The 20,492-nt window shown below is 37.9% G+C and overlaps 1 protein-coding gene across 6 annotated transcripts in view; it reads left to right on the forward strand.

Annotated features, from left to right (window-relative positions):
• DENND5A (DENN domain containing 5A) overlaps positions 1-20,492 on the forward strand; it is a 55,082-nt gene that overhangs the window by 18,955 nt on the left and 15,635 nt on the right. For 2 of the 6 annotated variants that reach the window (XM_071762506.1, XM_071762507.1), the window contains 10 exons: positions 3,691-3,878; positions 9,291-9,608; positions 10,070-10,285; positions 11,158-11,392; positions 11,842-11,992; positions 12,475-12,568; positions 14,533-14,640; positions 15,685-15,816; positions 17,374-17,526; positions 18,318-18,422. In XM_071762506.1, coding sequence (XP_071618607.1) covers positions 3,691-3,878; positions 9,291-9,608; positions 10,070-10,285; positions 11,158-11,392; positions 11,842-11,992; positions 12,475-12,568; positions 14,533-14,640; positions 15,685-15,816; positions 17,374-17,526; positions 18,318-18,422 — 1,700 coding nt within the window. The remainder of the gene's footprint in view (positions 1-3,690; positions 3,879-9,290; positions 9,609-10,069; positions 10,286-11,157; positions 11,393-11,841; positions 11,993-12,474; positions 12,569-14,532; positions 14,641-15,684; positions 15,817-17,373; positions 17,527-18,317; positions 18,423-20,492) is intronic. The other 4 variants (XM_071762510.1, XM_071762511.1, XM_071762508.1 and 1 more) reach the window with 3 other exon arrangements.

The following is a 20,492-nucleotide window of genomic DNA, read 5'->3' on the forward strand; positions in this document are numbered from 1 at the left end:
GCCTGTGCTTTATTATTTGTATTACTTTAAATGGGAGTTTGAAGTATTTTGAAGTCCTTGAAATTCAACTTTTCCTTCCTGTAACTTCTGTTTTTTTATTTTCTGACCATGATATTCAGTTTTCTTCTACATGCCAGGAAATAAGAAAATTGTTTTAGAGAAGTAATTGCTTGCTTTGCTTAAAAGGATAGTATCAGTAGGAAAATTGAACTTCTGACATGAGGTTCTGATTGTATGTACCTTTACTCATCAGGTTCCTTATTTTGATTTGTTTTGGTTTGTAAAGGTTTTTGTGGGCTTTGTAGATATTTTTTTTTAAATTTTATTTTTTAAACTGGAGTATGCACAAGACATTTGTCTTTTTTGTTGTTTGTAAAACAAGGAATGTTGAATGTAGAGATAGGTGATAGTTCACTCCTAAATTGAATCAGAAATAGATTGAGGTTTTGAACGTATAACTTATGTTCTTGGATGTGTAGTAGTTTGAGGTCTAGGTTGTCCTTCAGGATATAAATCTGATTTTTTTTTTAATGTCTTTTGGGCTTGTTCAAGCACTTGGTGCTCAAACCTATGACAGTTTAGGTAGTTGGGATCATTTCATGTTCTCCTAAATCAGATGAGATTGTGGTATTCATTTGATGGGTTTAGATTTAGAACAGCACATCTAAGGATCAGAGTGCTTGTTTGTAAGATTTACATTTAAAAAAAAAACAACAACCCAAACTCTTTGGGAGCTTTGCTAGATGCAGTCGTGTTTGAAACAAATTATTTAGCACCGTAAGTTGAGTCTGCCCTTGGAATAGGAGTAACTTCACTTGGCAATGAATGTGTTTTGCTTTAAGAGTCCTTGGACCTATTTCTGACTTTATGCTTCTGGAAATTCTTCTTTCGTCCCACTATGTTGGCACAAACTCTGTTTTCACAGAATCATCTGGGTTGGAAGGGACCTCTGAGATCATCAAGTCCAACCCTTAATCCACTACCACTGTGGCTACCAGACCATGGCACTGAGTGCTACATCAGTCTCTTTTTTAAAACCTCCAGGGATGGAGAATCCACCACCTCCCTGGGCAGCCTATTCTAATGTCTGATCACCCTCTCTGTAAAGACTTTTCCCGGGTCCAACACTGATCCTGGCTGCCAATTGGATGCAGCTCTGTTCACCACCACTCTGGGCTCAGCCCTCCAGCCAGTTCCAAACCCAGCACAGAGTGGGCTGACAGCTTTTTCAGGAGAATGCTATAGGAGACAGTGTCAAAGGCTTTGCTGAAGTCCAGGTAGACCACATCCACAGCCTTCCCCAGGCAGGTCACCAGATCATAGAGGAGATCAGGCTGGTCAGACAGGACCTGCCCTTCCTAAACCCTGAGCTGGCTGGGTCTGATCCCATGTCCATCCTGTAGGTGCTGTGTGATTCCCCCAGGATGATCTGCTCCAGTGCAAGCCAAATGTAGGGGATTGGTTCCTTGATTTGATTGCCTTCTTGGGAGAGTTGTCTCCCATTTGGGGAAGTGTTAGAGGAATGCAGGTGCCTGTAAGACAGAGGGCAGTCTGAAGGTGCTCATGGTGCTGAGCCAGTGCCCAGGAACTCCAGTACAGTGGTTCTGAAGACCTTCAGTAGAGCCCTCACCAGATTATTCTGCAGGAGTTGGTTTGCATTCCTGCAATTTATATTGCTCTTATATCTGTAAAATAGACTTAATCCTTATCTCTGTAGAGCACTTGGAGCTCTTGTGAAAAATGTGCACTGACTTAAGATGGCTGTGAAATATGCTTGGAGAAGATTTTTCTAAACAGCTAAAGCAGTAAAAAGAGAAATATGATGCATCACTGCTGCAGACTGTGATTCTGAACAGTTTTTATTTCCTGAGTATTTGCTGTCTGCTGCCATTTTTAAATAAAATATAAAGGTTTGGGATTTTTTTTTCCACTTTGCTTTTGAATAATTTCTTCCCATTTTCTTTCACTTGCTTAAAATAATGTTCACTCTGGAGGTTTAAAGTACTAGTTGCATTTCTTTGCAGTATTAGTCCCATGTTGCCCAGCTCTAATCTCTTACACAGGATGTTTTCTTCTTATGCCTCTAGTGATTTAGGGCACTTGCTGGTTGGTGCAGGCATCTTTAAGCTGCTTTACAGACACAGGACTGAACACCAGTAAGGAAGTGCTTTGACCCACTGCTTCTACTAACCACAGTTAACTGTGTCTCTCTCATTGCAGTTTTTTTGAAGCAAAAGACCCAATTAAAAAAATGTATGTTTTCTCTAAGGATGTGGAATGTCTGTGATCAGAAAAAGATTATTGAAAAATGTTTGGTTTATACCCTGCTTTCTGCTATGAAGAGGTTTGACTAAAGGAAACTCTCCAGGCAGTGCTTTATTCTGGTGCCTCAATTGCATTGCACACCGTGTATCCATAGGGACTTTGTATATTTTTTGCTCCTCCTTCTCTCCTTCAGGTTAAGGAGAAGCTTAATCCTGTCAAGTAGTCCATCTTTCTGGTACATCCATATACTTTGTGAATATCTCCAAACTTGTCTGTAGTAAAACCTCAACATCTGAAGCTGTGCATTCAAGTGTCTTTTCCAGTTTCATAGTGTCTGTAGTTTTATGAGCAGCTTAGGAGAAGATAGGCATGCCCAGCACCTCAACATATAGATGAAGAATACTGATTTTTTTCCTATTCTACCCCTTGCCCCCCATGTTTCTTGGATGGAGTTGAGTATTGTTGCAGTATCATTACAGCTGGACTAAAATTAGGAATTGTCTTTAGTTCTGTGAACTTACTTTATACTCTTTCCAGCCTGGCAGCTTGAGAACATTCTAAATGTTTTGGCACTTGTATTAGACCACACACTCTGAATTCATCTGGTGTTGCCTCCTCCTTTCTGGTGTATAGATATCAAAAAACATTAAAGTTGGTTTTGTAGTCTAAAAGAGGAGGGTGAGGTCTTGGCCCAGCATACTGCAGTGCTGACTGCTTTAGCCACTGCTGCAGAAAAAAATCTCTGGTGTGTAAGTTGCACCAGTGCATTTAGCACTGCAGTTAAATTCTAGAAGGAGATGAATTTTTACCTTGAATCAACACTTCAGTCACATGTTGCAAATCACAGAATTGCTTTGGTTGAAAAAAAGTCTTTTAACATCATCAAATCCAACCTTATCCAAAGGATAAACAAAGCTGATCCTTTTTATTTCCTACACAGTTATTTTAGTTGCATTGTTGGGTTGGCTACTATACAGAATGCTTTAGAGAGATTTAAACACTCTTTTAAAAATGTTTATATGAGAGATACCAGATGTCTTGGGTTTCATCCAAGACTTCCATAGAAATCCATAAGCACAGAGAAAATAAATGATTTCCCATGTGTTTCTTAGCTGATTACAATACTGCTTCCTTAAACTGGTGTTCTGGTAACCCTGGTATAGGTAACAGAGGGTGTCTTAAGGCATACCAGGATTCAGTTTGCTCATTTCCATGTGACTTGTAGAATGACCTACTTTGTGTTGAGCTCTCTTTGTTGTTCCAGCAAAATGTGCTTGAGTGTACAAGTCTGGGTTTTCATTAAGATGCTGCTCAGCTAGTACGAGGGTTTGTGGTTTCTGTTTTAAAGCAAACTCACATGTCTTTAATTTAGATTAATTTACTTTAAAGCTTTTGAGAAATATTCTTCTTCTTGATCTTTTTCAGATTATCAGAGACTGATGACTGTGGCAGAGACCATCACAGCACTAATGTTTCCATTTCAGTGGCAGCATGTGTATGTTCCTATCCTTCCAGCATCCCTCCTTCATTTTCTAGATGCTCCTGTCCCTTACCTCATGGGATTGCACTCTAATGGGCTGGATGACAGGTCTAAATTGGAACTTCCTCAAGAGGTGAGAGGAGCTTGCCCTGTTTGATTAAATATTTTATGTGACTCTGAGGGAAGTGACACTAGTGCCAACTGTAATAGCCGTTGTTGGCTCTGACTTGTGGTATCTCTTTATTTTTTGGAGATGCTCAATAAAATCTGGTGATACAGATATATAAACTGCCATTTTGGAAAATGTAATTGCCCCAATAAATTTAAACTGTAATTTTACAGGTATTGATGCAGTGGCGTTACAGAAGGAACACTTTTGTGCTGCACATCTTAGCCCTGTAGTGCTAGAAATTGTAGCAAAGTACAGTGTGAATTCACTAGCTGTGTCTAAAAGGCCATTGAGCTGTTTCTGGTTGGTGCTGAGTGATCAAAGCACTAAGCTGTACTTGGGCTGGCTCCTGGATGCCTGAGATTAGGCTGAGTTTCCCTGCACTGCATTTCTGAGTTGGGGATGGCATACATGGACCCAGCTTGTCAGGTGTCTGCACCAGAACTGTTTCAAATTTTCTTTGAGATTGCATACTTCTGTCTGCAGTGAAATGTCAGCAACTGTGTGAGCAAACTGGTGCTCAGGAAGTCCTCCCTTGTAGTGAGGCTCTGTTGACAGTAGCCAGTGTGTAAAGGAGCAGCAGTTTGTGAGGGTCTTGCAACTCCTACATGGAGCTGGGACTACATTCAAACTGCTTAGAGGTTATTTTTATTACTTTATCCCACTGTTCACAAATATTCTTTTTCGGAACATGCCAATAGAGTTTAAGAGCTGCTTGTGAGGATCAGGGGACCAAGAGTCATTGAGCACTACCTGACGTAGCAAAGGGAATGTCTGCAGGTGCCAGTAACCACCCATGGAAGTGTGTTGGGTGACTGCTGTCTGGCTGCCTCCTGAGGCATTTCCATCAGTCATCAGAATCACTGCTCTCATCGAGCACCATTGAGTGGTTTGTTTGCTCTTGTATACAGAAATGCTGAGTGTTACATTCTGGCCTGGCTGGCTCTACTCAAGAAGCTGGACACCTCTATAAGGTAGCCCTATGGGAAGCATGTGCTTGCAGAGCACTTTTTTTTTTTTAATTTGCTCCAATAAGGAGTGAAAATATAACATTATTAAAATTTAAAACAAGGTAAAATGATTTGACCCCTTCTGGTTTCCTGTCAACAAATCACTGCCTTCTGGGCATGTGACATATATGAGCTTTTGAAGTAGTTCAGCCTGGTCATAGGTTTCTTATATCCTGTAGTCATTTGAAATAATATATAATCATTTCATCACCTTCAAGCATAGATTGTACTTTTTAAAATATGTTTGAACTTATAATCTATTCTGTTCCCAAACATTCCCTTTTTTAAGATAAGCTCATTCTATTCTTAAAGACAAACCTGGTTAGGAGAGGGGTATTTGTGTATTGTATTTATTCTTCATAAATCCACGGAGCCCAGAACTGATGAACATCTCTTCTAATAGCTATGGAACAACACAGCTCTGAAGTCTGCTTACTCATAGGGGTGTAACTTTACAGTAGAGGGACTGGGTAAACCATAGGAAACACCCTATTTACAGGCATTGGTAGGACTCTCTAATCTCTGCTGTTTTCTCTGGTTATCTGTTTTCTTCTATTATCATTTATATTAATGGCAAAATAGGAGTGTGGCAGACAGAGGGTTTTGTGGTGGTGGTTTTTATTTACATTAGCAGGCAGTGCTACAACACAAAAAAACCTTCTTAAATAAGCCATGTGAAATTAAAGACAAGATATTTTTGTGTACCTCCAGTCTGGTCACCATGCCAACATTGCTCTTTTTCTTAGATCCATATGCTGATAGTTTTTGTTTTGCCTCTCAAGTTTCTCTTCAAATGATGTTTTTTCTGTGAAACTGAACTATTTCATCTCTTGATTTCTTTCTTTTCTCCCTCTCTTTTTTGCCCTGGCGTAATTGATAACAAAGTAATGGATATTCTTGCCTTGAAAACATTCTATTGCTTTAATTGCTTTTTGATTACCTCTTACAAAATGTAAGAGAAATGTAGAGAATTCATTGAAGTTCACCAATGGCTTGAAGGCCTGACTGTGGTCCAGTAAAATTGTAGAAAATGTTTACTGTAGGGTTGAGTTTTTTACATGTATTGGTTATCCAGTGCACGTAAAGTTAAGGTTGTTCTTACAGGTATTGCTGCTTTGCTGAGGGCTCTTTCTGTATGCATGAGTGTCCTTGTGGTTTCACTGGTAGCTGCATCAGAGCCTTGTAAGGAACCCAGAAGAGCAAGAGGGGGAATGGGAGAAGTGTTGGTAGAATAAGGTGCTGCAGAAATCAAAGGGGGAGGGAAGAACATGTAGCTGTTTCAGATGATGGTGGCAGAAGTGTGGGTTTCTTTATCAGTAAAGTTGATCAAAAAAAGTTAAAATAGTATTTTTGCAGATCACAAACCCAGCAAGTACTAAAGTAAGATTGTTTTTTTTTTAGTGTGTCTTTCAATTTCCATATAAAGAAACTTTTGCAGTGGTATAGCAATATATTCTTAACAAGCAAGTAAATCTGGGCCATTTCATGCTACTGGATTTGTGTGTGTATCTCACCACTCTGTAATGCAGGATTATGGTGGAAATTTAAGTTATTACAAGTGAAAATAAACAGCACTGAGTCTTCTAGCACTAGTTAAATCAAACAGACGTATCTCATTAAAAACCTTGCTTTTAATTGAGTGATCCCAAGGGTCTTTGGCAGTAGCTTTTTCTTTTATAAAAGTTGAAAGATTAAAAATGCTGAAATCCACTTCCCTCCTAGTATTATATAGATACCTATTTTCAATATTTTTATTTTAACCGTTAAAAAGGTGTTATTCAATGCTAAAACTTAACAAATTCAGTGGGGTTTTATTTTTTTATTTTGTTTTAGGAGATATCTCTTAAAAAGCTTTTTTTTCTCTACCAACACATTTAGACCAGATTGACCAAGCTAATTGTTTTGCAAGATAATCACTGCTTTGTATGCATTCTCAGGCTGTTTGCTGGTGTGATAGATCCTTGATAATATTGCAAATTTATTGACAGATTTCAGTTTTATATGTTCATGTCCTTCAGTGTTAAACTGCCACTTGAGGGCTTGAATCCATGTTTCTGAAAGTTGCAGTTATAAGTTGTTCTTGGTCACAAATTCTGGGTTGACATAAGGAACAGTAGTGCTTAGAAAAAATGCAAAAGGTCACTGTTTGCTTACAGGAAACGTCAGGGGCATCATTTGGAGCATAGGACCACTGTAAACACATTTTCCACAAGCCAGCTGTGTATGCATAAATTTGCATATCCATGTTTTCTGTGTGGTAAGTGCACTGGTTGCTTATTTGCAAGGTTGGGACCTAATGCCAAAAGTGACAAGTGATGTAAAAATGCTGGAGATGAATGGTTTCTATTTTTTTAGTGCTGTATTCAAGTGGAAGCCTTAACTTAGAGCCACATTTGAATCTGTCTAGGAGAGGATGTGAAAACCTGCATGCAGCCTATAGTTTGAGCACCTGTGCTGCACAGAGAATTCAAGTAGTGGTGATTATGCTATCAGAACTGACTGTTCTGTATTGTTGCAGGCATCTATTTGCATACCATGTAATTATGTATTACTCTTTAAAATAAAGCATATTTTTTCTCTAGAAAGTCAGTGGGGTGGGGAGCTTACTCATTATTAGTGAATAGTAGTTCCTCCTCAGGCATCCTTTTGTGAGACCCTAGATCATTTCCTTCTGTATTTTTGAACAGAGCTGAAAGGAAGGATATGGGCTTGATGCAGGCATTGCTGGATATGTTGTGGGGGTTTGGCCCCTATTGTACTTGAGGTCAGACTAAAGAATTGCAATTGTCCTCTGGCTTTGGTATTGTTGTGTGTAGTCCAGACCCCACTGAGCCAATGGAAGGTGGTTCTGTTGGTCTCAGGGGATCAGGCTTTGGCATCAGATACAGGAACATGGACTTGCATCCACATTCCTAAGGTTTGTAAGACTTCCATCTGGACACCTCATAATTTGTGATTATAAAAGTTTTTGGGAAAATGAAGTTGTTTGAATTAGGAAGTGACACTCTTGTTTCTTAGTGCAACACCTCGGGAGAATAACTTCATTGTGTGATGAAGTTATGTGTCCTCTCTTGTAACAATCTGCCTTAAAAGTGGTGTGTAACTACTTCAGGATTTATCTTGGTCAAAAAACTGATACCTCAGTAACAAATAAAAACTTTTGACTTCTAGAGACCTGAATACCAAGTGAGTAACTTAAGAATGCTCATTCAATTGTACCTCTACTTTCACATGTTGCCATTGTCTTTTTACACACACAAAAATTAAAAATATACAATGATGATAAATCTATCCCTAGAGGCTTACATGCAGAACTGGGAGCTATTCAGAGCTCACTCAACTCTGCTGCTTCCAGAAACCATATGACTGAACAAATAGCAGGAATCAAATAATTAAAACTTTTGGATTAATGTACTCCTCTTAGAATAATGTGATGAAGCTGGGTTGGAAGTACCCCCTCATCTGAGTGAAGGAATATTTTATAGGGAAAGATAAGTGACAGTCCATATTAATTCTGCAGTGAAGAAAAACTGAAATCCTTTTACACAAAAGCAATGTTTCTACTGTATAATTAACTTTCCAAGCAGATTTCACGTATGAATGTGGTTCTTGTCATTCTTGCTGTGAAATATTTTAGAAAACCATTTGTGTAGAGATTTAGCAATGCAGAAGTCAAAAGGGGAACCCCACCTCACCAAATATAGGTTGAATTAAATCCTTTTAAGATGTGTAAGCCCCATAGGTGGTGGTGGTTTTGTTGTTGTTAGTTTATTTATTTATTTATTTCCCCCTTTGTCTATTTTTGATGGTGACACAAAGAACAGAAGAGGAAAATAATTCAAACTAGTTCAATTTATTTTTCCCTTTGGAAACAAACTTTTTCAAGGAATTGCCTTGGTTCTCAAGTTCTTAACTTTATTGCTGCTTTTGCAATATCAGTTACAGCTTTTACAATGGAATTCACCAAATCTCTTAGAGAGCTGACAATAATCTGAGCAACAGGCAGTCACCTGCTTACATATGCATGGGTATAAAATAGTGTTGCAAATATGTGGTAGTTACAATCTAGCTGTATGTGTTTTGTAAAAAAAAGTTGCACATCTATACTTAGTACATGCTACAATCTCTTTTGTATCTTGTAAACAACTAAATAGTAAACACCTCCTTGAAAGACCTGGAAATGTAGGCCTGATGCTGTTTTCTTCCAAGCCCAACCAATGGTTCAGTTATGGCTGGGGCAAGTCTGTTTTCCAGAATAATCAAACAAATTTGAATCTTTTATAAGCACATAGCTCAAAGATGAGTAAAATGTGACTCTCATGCTTAGTGATATTGTAATGGTGTTCTGGTCTAAATTAAATCCCAGGCTAACCTGTGCTTTGTGGATGTAGACAACCATTTCATCGAGCTACCAGAAGACTTGCCCCAGTTCCCAAATAAACTTGAGTTCATTCAGGAAATTTCAGAGATACTAATGGCTTTTGGAATTCCACCTGAGGGAAACCTTCACTGCAGTGAAAGTGCCTCCAAGATGAAGAGCCTCAGAGCATGTGACCTGGTTTCTGATAAAAGAAATGGGAACATAGCAGGTTCACCTTTGAACTCCTATGAGCTGCTAAAGGAAAATGAGACCATTGCAAGACTCCAAGCACTTGTTAAAAGAACAGGTGTGAGTCTAGAAAAGGTAAGTTATGAAATTGTCTGAAATCTCTCCTGACCTGCAGTAGCATGTGGTCTGAAGTCAGGGTCCAAAGGCTCTGTTGTTTCTGTCTTCACTAGAAACAACTTTTATGTACGTGTTCACTAGCCTTGTGTACATCTGTAGAGATAAGGAGAAGATTTGGAGGAGAGGGGAAGTGAGATATAACACCATAACATTTAGGGATAGCTTTGGCTGTCAGCCAAGTGTTTCTTTGCTAATAGAATGTGTTTTAAAAATACATCTTGCTTCATTTATTCTTGGTTTTAAGATTTAGTCTCAATTTGCAGCACTTTCTTATGATTTACATATCTGAAACTGACATCCATATAATCCAATTTCTGTAGGTATCTTTCTTTCTCATTTTGTATAATACAAATTTGCTTGTGTATAATGTGTTTGCTATAGGGATCCAATCTTTTTTTTTTAACTTACTTTTTTCTTAGTTGGAGGTGCGAGAGGAGACCAGTAGCAAAAAGGATCTTAAAATTCAGTGTGATGAAGAAGAATTCAAGATCTACCAGCTCAACATTCAAATTCGTGAAATTTTTGCGAATCGCTTTACACAAATGTTTGCAGATTATGAAGTATTTGTCATTCAGCCCAGTCAGGACAAGGAATCTTGGTTTACAAACAGAGAACAGATGCAAAACTTTGATAAAGTAAGTTTTAATAAGATGATACATCCATGTGAAAAGTAAAAACAGTATTCAAACCTGAGACTTCGTTTATTGGGTTACGAATTGGAAAACAGTACTGTCAAAATTGTAATTTCTTCCTTAAATTTCAGTGTTCCCAAAGAAGTCACTTCTTATATGTTATGTGGAAAAATATATACTTACAAATGCTTAAAGGTACTCTTCTAAGTATATTGTAGAAAAAAAATACAGATTACAGTAGAAAAATATCTTAGAGACTAGCTTAGTGGCTAACCTCAACATTAAGGTTAAATATTGCTAGTAAAAATGATTATTTTTTTTTTTTTAAAAAGCAGAGGAATTGCTGAATATATTAATGGATAAGGCCACAAACCCACACAGCATTAAGTGTACCAAATGTATCCCTAGCTACGTAAGACCTAATTGTTCAAATTTTACAACTTTACTGCAGTTCAGATGTTTGTCAGCAGGATGCTTCACATGGGTGAAGATAGTTTCAGTGCTGCCTGATAAAATGGTAATCTGATTCCCATCAAGCTGGATGAAAAGATTCTAATCAACTTAATAAGTTTTGAGCCCAGCCAGAATTACATAATATGCTCACCTGTGGTATTGTTGTGGTTTGCTGGGATTCTGTTGAATTTTTTAGAAAATGAAAGTAATTGTAAAATCTCACTTTTAACCGGTATTGTGCTATATAATAGGAGTTTTTCAGGAAATGGCAGATTTCATATGGGCTGCCTGTTTCAGAGATAGAATTGGTGTAAGTGGCACCAAAACACTCTAATGCATTCTTGTTTAGAACAATTGTTGCTTCTTTTGGTGAATGTTTCTCTCTGCAAACTCACAAACACTCCTTTCTTCTTGTCTGTTAGGCATCTTTCTTGTCTGACCAGCCTGAACCTTATTTGCCTTTCCTATCGAGATTCCTGGAGACCCAAATGTTTGCATCTTTTATTGACAATAAGATTATGTGCCATGATGAAGATGATAAAGACCCTATTTTGAGAGTATTTGATTCTAGAGTGGATAAAATTAGGCTGCTAAATGTTAGGACACCAACTCTGCGCACATCTATGTATCAAAAATGCACAACCATTGATGAGGCTGGTAAGTGAAGCCACTTTCATGGCACTTAAGAAAATACAACTATTCAGGGCTATTTGTTGTAGACATAGATTAAAAATTAATAATTCATGCTTTGAAACCTGAAAAAACCCCCCAGAAAACCCAAAAAAGCTGAGGTGTAAAAGCTTTAGTGGGAACTAAATATTACACAGGAGGCTGAGAAGTGAAATTCATGTAAAGTTTAGTTCAACTTGTGTATTTGCCTGTGTGCTTTGTGTGAAAAATGTGAGCATAAGAAGAGAAACTCTTCCTTTTGGTGTCAGTTCTTTGGTGTTTAGTAGATTCTTGTATTAGTGTACCTGTTGGACTCAGTAAGAAACTTCTACTTCCTCTCTTTAGTTTGAGATAGTTTTTTTTAGTTTAGGATGTGTGATTATAGATATATGTCTGATTAAGGCACCTTTAAAAAAATAACCTTCTTACTATTTCAGAGAAATCTATTGAATTAAGACTAGCAAAAATAGATCACACTGCAGTCCATCCACACTTGCTGGACATGAAAATTGGACAAGGGAAATATGAGCTTGGATTTTTTCCCAAGCTTCAGTCTGATGTTTTATCTACTGGACCAGCAAGCAACAAGTGAGTAAGCTGGAATAGCAGGGGCTGGATCTTGGTGAGATCTATAGAATAGTATTAAAGCACAGACACTAGAAAGAAAATTCAGTGTTTTTTTTTTCAAGTGACATTTTTTTTTAAAGACCAGATTATGTGGGTGGGCTGTGTGGGGTTTGTTTGTTTTTTTCTTTTTAAATCTGAACTTCCAAAAGTAAATTGACTTAAGAAAGCCCTAGTACATTTGTGTACATCTATAGTTGGTGTACTATGAGTAATCTTGATATAAAAGAAGGTCTTCTTATTGGATCTGATTTAAAAGCAAATATTTTAGGACGTCTTTTAAAAAACATGAGGAACAACAGGTGTAAATTGTAACTGCATATCATAAAAATGGAAAACTACAGAGCAAGTGTTTGATTTAATTTTCTGAAATCCCTGGGTTGCCTGATGCTGCTTCGCTGCACCAAACTCTTAGCTTTGGCCTAATAATATTCCTCTATCTACAGATGGACAAAGAGAAATGCTCCTGCCCAGTGGAGGCGGAAGGACAGACAGAAGCAACACACTGAGCACCTGCGTCTTGACAATGATCAGAGAGAGGTGACAACTGTTCAGCTGTTTCTGATTGCCTGAGTAATGCTCTGTAACCTTTATGAAATGCCTAGACAGTTACTTGCAGTCCATCTCTGCTCTCCCTTGTATTTAATATAAATGAAATCCCTGGTCCTTAACAGACCAAAAATACTTGGTTTACTTAGTTTAAAAGTTTTGCCATTTTTTGCCCTCTCTCGGACAACTCATCCCATGTGTAGTAGAGTTCCCTGAAAATGGTATCACAGGCTTTAAAGGTTTATTGTTTGTTTGTTTCTTTTTTTTTTTTAAAGGGGGAAGGGAGGAATTAGTTTAAACAGGTTTAGTCATCTCTTTTCTGTCTTTTAACTTATCCACCCTATGCTTCTTTTGTATTCTTGATGGAGGAAAGATAACCACCTCCAGAGAGTGAATAATTTCATCCTAAAATCAGAAGCATTGCCTTTTGGAGTTGCCTGTCTGTCTTCTGTAGGCCATAAAAGAAGTCTTAAGGACTTAAGACTTAAGGTGAAACCCACCTGTATTGTCAGGTTTGTGTCTGCCTGTTTTTACACAGCACAGTGCTGATTTTTTCACCTTCTGAACTTGTAGCTTCTCTCACCACTGCTTCTACAGCTAACAATTATTTTTTGTGGTGAAGGGCTTTTGAAAGAACTGAGTGATGTGAACATACTACAGGACAGTTTCTGATCCATATGATACAGACTGCAAACTGTTACACTGGGTGTTGAGTTTAAGGGTAATTGCAAGAATAATATAGTTGAAAATATCAGATTTCAATTTTTTGTTTAATAACCTTAGAGCTTTACTTTTGTTTAAATGTCTGTTGTTCACTGAAGACAATATTCTCTTGCCTTGTTAAGTATCTGTAGAAAAACATCACTTAGTCTAGTGACTACTAGTTACAAGAGTACTTAAAAGTCTTGTCTTTGTTAGGATAGTGTTGTCAAAATTGAATGTCTGTGTCTTTCCAGTTCATTCTTTGATGATAGTTATAAATTTATTTTCCTTTCCTGTTTACTCATTTCCAGAATTTTTTAACTGATTTGTTAAAGTCTTGTTGAAGCACTAGTGCCATCTATGTCATCCCTAACAATGCTATAGAAGAATGCTTGCATAATAAAAAAAAAAATCTATGATTGGTTTCTGGCTTTGAGATGTTCCATATACTCAAATAAGAAAGTACTTTTTACTTACAAGCAACAAATTAAAAATAATGAATTTTTAGCCTCCTTGTTACTTTTCACAATTAAGATGTTTAACACATGTAAACTTCTGAGTTTCAATTAGGTAATTACAAAGGCCAAAATCTGCCTCTATTTTCTGGGCTTTTTATTTTGGCTTGTTTTTTAACTGACACTTCATGTGTTGATTATCCTATATGAGTTATTGTGCCACATGAGGCAAATGATTTCTGAGGAATAGATATAACAAATAAATACTCAGATGAGGGTACCACCTGCCAGGTTAATCTGTGCTGGTGTTCCAGGGTTTCATGCTGTGCCTTGTTAATTACATACTACTGATTGGACATTGACCCCCTCTCCCAGGTAAATCAGAGATGTTCCTATGAAATCTGAAAGAATGGGGAGGGAGCACTTCTGAAATGATTGCTGGGGGTCAGGTTTAGCAGGAGGCAATGGTTTCAAAATACACTGGTGTGAATTTTATACAAATTGAAGCTTTGGGGCAGCCAACAAAAATTTAGACTTGGTGGCTTTTAACTTGCAAGTATTTGTGCCCAGTGGAGGGCAGGGTTTACACCAATCTGATTACTGAGCACCATTTTTTCTTTTTTTCTTAATTGTTTATGAATTTATTTTTAAATTGAATGCTTGGGAGTTCTGCATGGTATTATGTCTTCACTCTTTTCCTTTTCTGTTTTGCATGCTTGCTTTTATTACTTCATATGTGCTTTCCACTTTCGCTTTACACGGTCTGCTTGGCTTTTTGCTACCAACTTGTCCTACCAGCACCTGGACTTTTCCATGTCAGAGCTTCAGTTGCAGTTATGTTTAGACTGGGACCAGCATGATTGGCCCTTCATGCCCTCTATAAAATCTGTGTCAGAGCACTATCTGGTATGTCCAATCCACAATATGACTGTTGTATCATAGTTCTGGATAAAGATGCATAGCTAAGTGTATTTATCATAGCTCTTTTAGTGCAAGGCTGATGTAGAAGGTATGGTTTTCCCTCTTTGCAAAGATCACATATTTGATAATCTGTATATTGACTGAATTTCCAGTTATTAATTTCCCATTATTTCAGTCTAAGATAGAGAGATTACTTATTAATATGAAATATTTACCAATCATGAGTATTCTGTAAGTGCCTGTGCAGGACATGCTTTTTCTCACTCAGCCATACAGAATCACAGAATTATTGAGGCAGGAAGAGATCTCTGAGATCATTGAATCCGTGCCCCAGCCAATCTGTCTTTTGAAGCATTTTTCAAATTATTCTTGTTTCTAAGGTGAAAACAATGGCAACTCCATGGTGGCAGCAACAGAAGCAGACAAGTTCTTTCAAGTATAGGGAGTTCAGGAAATTATTTTGCTCAGAAATGCAGATGGTTCACAGCTGAGAACTGTTACTAGCATTTTGCACCTGCTTCCTTAAAGTCTGGGAAGATGGGTAAGAAACAGGAGATGGGCAGGAGTGCATGGCATAGCACAGATTGCAGATGATGTCAAGCTCCAGGCAAAGTTTTCTTGCAGTCCTCATTTAGAGCAGTCTATTAAGTGAATAGTCTTGGTAGTTATTACAAACTTTAATTTTGTATTAAAAAGTAACAAGACAGTTCTCAGTGGTGGAGATAGTAACTGAATTTCTATGCATCTAAATATCCTTGACAGTTTGTGTTATATTTTTGTTATTCAGCAGTGTTCTAATACTAGATTAACAATGTAAATGGGGATGTGACCTCCAGTGAGGCAGTACCTGAAGTGTCTCAGCCCAATGTAATGCTGGATATGAAAGGGGGGCTTTTCTGAAAGGGGATCTCATCCTTTCCTCCTCATTGCATGGGACTGGGTTATAAAGATAAATTTATCTTTTTCTCTTGGCAAAGTAGTCTCACTTGCACTTCTGTCTGTCTTTGTCAATTTTCTACCCCAATACAGAAGTATATCCAAGAAGCCAGGAATCTGGGCAGCACTATTCGGCAGCCCAAGCTGTCAAACCTCTCTCCATCAGTAATTGCACAAACAAACTGGAAGTTTGTGGAAGGCTTGTTGAAGGAATGCCGAAATAAGGTAATACAGAGAATATTTCTGTTGTCTTGCACCTCATATCCATCCTTTTTTTAAACCATTTCTTGGCTTTCATACTTGAAACACCCTCTTCTGCCATCTGTTTCTGCTTTATTTGTATAAAGATTTTGCATGGTAGTGAGAAATTAATGAAGAGATAATGTATTTAGAAATTTTTCAGGGAGTGGAAAATTTATCAAACAGATTTATGGTAGAGAATGTAAAATGACGGAAGGAGATTGAGTTTTCTGATGGGTCTTTATCATCCCACAGCCTGTGTGTCTATTACAGCTTATTTCAGTTATCACTAATGAGACACTACTGTTTCTACAAGAGTGAATATTCCTAAAGACGTTGTGGTGAAAATGCTCATAACTAAAGGAGAAAAAACTTCTGAAACATAACTTCTCAAGCACTTAACAAATGAATTTGGCATTAGTTTGTAGACGTGCTTCACCAGTATATATTTGACAATATATTAATCTGAATTAAATGTTAATGTTTATGCTAACACAATTAAGAGAATAATTATCAGACAGACTTAAGTCAGTGGAAGTAATACAGCAGTTGTGCACAACTTTTTGTAATAAGCTGCTTAATACATGTATCTACTCATGATTTCACTTTATTTTTCTATATGTATGAAACTGTCCAAATAATCCCCTTCTCTTAATGAGGCGTATGATGATGAAAATTCTTGAAAATGGAGTTGACTCTTTTACTGTGGGAATAAAACTCAAGGGAATATAGTGAGTCTGTTGTTAGCAGGGAGAGAAATTACCAGGGGAGTTGAGGAGGAGAGGAAGCTAAAGACTAACTCAGAGTTCTTAGTCTCAACTAGGACTGTGCATAGGTGCCTAAGGGAGTATTACTCATTTGAGAGCTCTTCTAGAATAGCAACAAAGATAAAAAATTGTGTAAGAGATTAAATGGTTACCTAGTAATTTTTCCCTCCAGGTAGCTATATGATAAGTATATTGTGACTTGGAAACTTGGAGGAGCTTTGTTAAGTGTTCTGAAATTGTGCACCATGGGTCTTAGCGCGGAAAACTCAAGAGAAGAACTCCAGCATGGGTTTGGTTAAAATCCAAATGCTCTTCTGATAGAACAGGGTCTCACAGGAACTGCTTATCACCCTCCTACTTAAAAGTGAGCATTTCTACCTCTCCTGGGGAGAAGGTGGGCATGGGGTACTGTTCCAGTCCAGCACTTGCTAGGGTTCAAAAACACCTAAACCTGCTGTGCAGGACCTTGCTTCTAGGTCTCCTGTGCCCTTTGTTGGGGTTACTCTATGGAGCCTTATGTGCCTGTTTGCATGTCTCTTGTTAGAATGACAGAAGAGGTTGTAGTGTGATCAACACTGGTGCTGCCATGGTTTGAAAAACAGGAATAAAAGAAATGCCGTCTTGCACTAACTTCAGAAATACTTCAGAAATACCCAGTTACTCTGCCACATCTTTGCTATTGCGTGCTTCCTTGTTGGATATTTAAAAAGTGGAAGTAATTTTGGAAGTTCCCGTGGAAAGAATTAAACTCTCTTTTTACCTTGTCCTTTTTGAGACCAAGAGGATGTTGGTTGAAAAAATGGGCCGAGAAGCTGTGGAGCTAGGTCATGGTGAAGTGAATATCACAGGTGTAGAAGAGAATACCCTCATAGCCAGTCTGTGTGACCTCCTAGAAAGGATATGGAGCCATGGTCTGCAAGTCAAACAGGTGAGGAACAAATATCTCTGTATGTTGCTCGTCCTCTCTCTGCTTTCAGAGGGTGTGTATATAGATGTATTAAAATACTTGTGTTCCACCCAGCCTTTATGTTGATTACTTCCCCTTTGTCTGTCTTCACTTTTTGCTCTGGGGTATGTGCAAGTGCACATGTGGACGTGTTCCCCATGACTTCTTGGAAGACTTTTTTTTCCACTTTTAACCTGGGCGTTTTGATTGGTTTATGGGTTTTGGTGTTTTTTTTAGTAGTATGGTAAATAAAATTATTTCTGTGCTCTTAATACTTCTGTTATTGAAGTTGCATAGTCTATAAGGTATCATATGCTAAAAGTGCTGTCAGTGGGATATAACATGGGGAATTTGTTTTCATGAAAGGTAGTTCAGTTTTTAAGAGTAAAACACTTGCTGTTTTGGTTCTTTCTGAATGATGTAGAGATAGTGACTTTGTGAGCATCATTTAACTAGTTAGAAGTGTTGTTTTTCATATGAAACTTAACTGTTAGTCAGGCGTTTCTGTTTGGAGTCACTAGTGGAATTAGGAAGTTCTGAATCCTTTCCTCCTCCTTTGTACAAAGGCATAGCAAGGACAGTGAGGATTATTACATTGTTTTAAAAGAATGTGAAGAATAAATGTATGTAATCCAAACAGCTGTAATTCATTATCTCTATTCCCAGAACCCAAGCACCAGTGTATAAATCTGCTCTCCATCAAACTATATAGCAGTTCTCTATGTGAAGATTTATCATGTGATTCTCTCCCTTCCCTCTTGTATATCACTTAGGATAGAAGCTGTACTGCTTTCGTCTTAGAAGACAGAGCAACAGTAAACTCTGCTTCAACTCAGATTTGGGCCTTTCAGACCACCAGACGGCCAACCCTACATAAGGTTAATGCTTTGGATTGATTGCAGATGTTGGCAAACAGTGCTGAATGGTGGAATAAACAGAGTGGTGGAATACAATAGAGGCCTAATGGAAGAAGTGCAGTGCAACTCATATGATCCATAGTTAAAAAAAAAAGAAAATAAAAAGCACCACTAATTCTTTGTGTGCTCCAGCCTTTATTAAATATGCAAAAGCCTGCAGTTTTATGCATCAATAAAGGCAAACTCTTCTTTCTCAACTGACTGTAGTAATGACAATGGCTTTCCTTCCACCAGTCCCTGCTTTTGCATCTTCCCTGCTGATGAACCCTCAGAGTCCTGCCTTAGCTACCTACTGATTCTTCCACACTCAAAGAGTGAATCCACACCATCCATTGCTCAGAGCAATGCAGGACAGTTGTCGGACATAGGGTCAAATGACTGAAATAGTCTGAACTTCAAGGTGGCCTTGGTTATCCCTTGCCCATTCTCTGTCCCACAGCTCTCCTTAGCCTGTCCCCCCTTCCTTTATAGATTCAGCTTGCATCATCATCACTATTTGATGAAGTTAAAAGAGAGTAAGAGGATGTTAAAGGAGTAGGCAGATACATACTGCATGTGTTCTTATGTTCATCGTGATTGTTGACATCTATTTGCTGCAGTAACTTCTGTTTGATGCTTTTTGTGATGAGTTCTTTATGTGGCAGCTGGCTGCTGAACACTAGACTGTGTGTGCATGTGTGTTTATTGAGAGAAAGGCCATTTTGGATCTAACCGTTCCCTGGTTGATATTTTTGTGCTCTCTTTTTATGTTTTTATAAGACTTGCAATCTTGACTTTCTGTTTTAGATCTGTCAAGTAGACACATGAGGCATTAGACTTCTCTGGATTTTTTAGTATCTTCACCACTGAATGCATATTCTGCATAGATTTCTCCCAGCACAGGTGTAACACACTCTAGGCTTTATCTTCTGGAGGCATGCTGCTTCTGGAATAATCTCCTATGCCTGTCAGTTCTTCATGTTAACTGTAGCAAGCCATAGGAGTGACATGTTTAGAGATTTTTAAAGGTATCTTTAAAAAAAATAATTCAGATTTGAACCATAATTACTACACCTCTAGGGAGGCACTTATATGATTTTTAGATGACATTGACAACTGTTGCTTTACAGTAATGGTTTCTATCTGCACAAAATTGTAAATAAAAATATAGCTTTATAATATGACTTTTCTGAAATGCAGAACTGCTGAATCTTTACTGGGATTTCTATTTAATATAATAATTTAGGAAGATGATAAGTAATGCTAATTAATTTCCTAATAATTCCAAAGTGAAGTAATTCAGATTAATGTGCTGGAGAGCCCCTGTTCAGTTACTTTCTGTGGCTTTGCAAGCTTTTGATTTATCGTGCAGAATATTTTGGGATGAATCCAAGGATCTTTTTAGTTTGCCAGTGAAGGATTTCCTCACATTTCTTTAAGCCACCAGAGGTTTAAGAAAGCAACATAATGAGCAAGGTGCACCTTTTGACATAATTTGGTGGATTTATCTTGGTCTAAATACTACATCCCAAATGTTAACTTTGAAGTTGGTTTTATACAGTGTAGAGCTGGAGTATTCTTGCTGATAGGCATTCATTGTCCTACTTGATTTCACGTTGTCTTTTCTTCCCGCTTTTGTGATTATCCAAATCCTTTGCTGATGAAACTTAGGGGGTCTTTTGAGGTTCTGAAAATGAACAGCATGAATTTGTAGCCTGGAATTACCCTGAAAGAAACAGGTGCACAAGATTTGGTCTGTGTATAAGATGACTTACTCAGGCTGGCTCTGCATCTCCTGTCATTTCACCCCAGGAGAGGCAGGACAGGAAGGACACACAGTACAGTTTGTGGCCTCAGACTTAGAGCTCTACTAGCACATACAGCTTTAGGAGCCTTCAAATGTTTTCTTCTCATGTTAATGAACTATGAGAAATTCAGTTAAATTAACTTTTTCTTGTTATCAGAATCATTAGATAGCTTTTCTTTCTCAACCTCGTTGAGCACCTCCAACTTGCGTAGTGGTTTTGGTTGTTGCCAATGACTTTATAGAGA

Source organism: Heliangelus exortis, chromosome 18 (assembly GCF_036169615.1).
Source record: "Heliangelus exortis chromosome 18, bHelExo1.hap1, whole genome shotgun sequence".
Lineage (NCBI taxonomy): Eukaryota > Metazoa > Chordata > Aves > Apodiformes > Trochilidae > Heliangelus > Heliangelus exortis.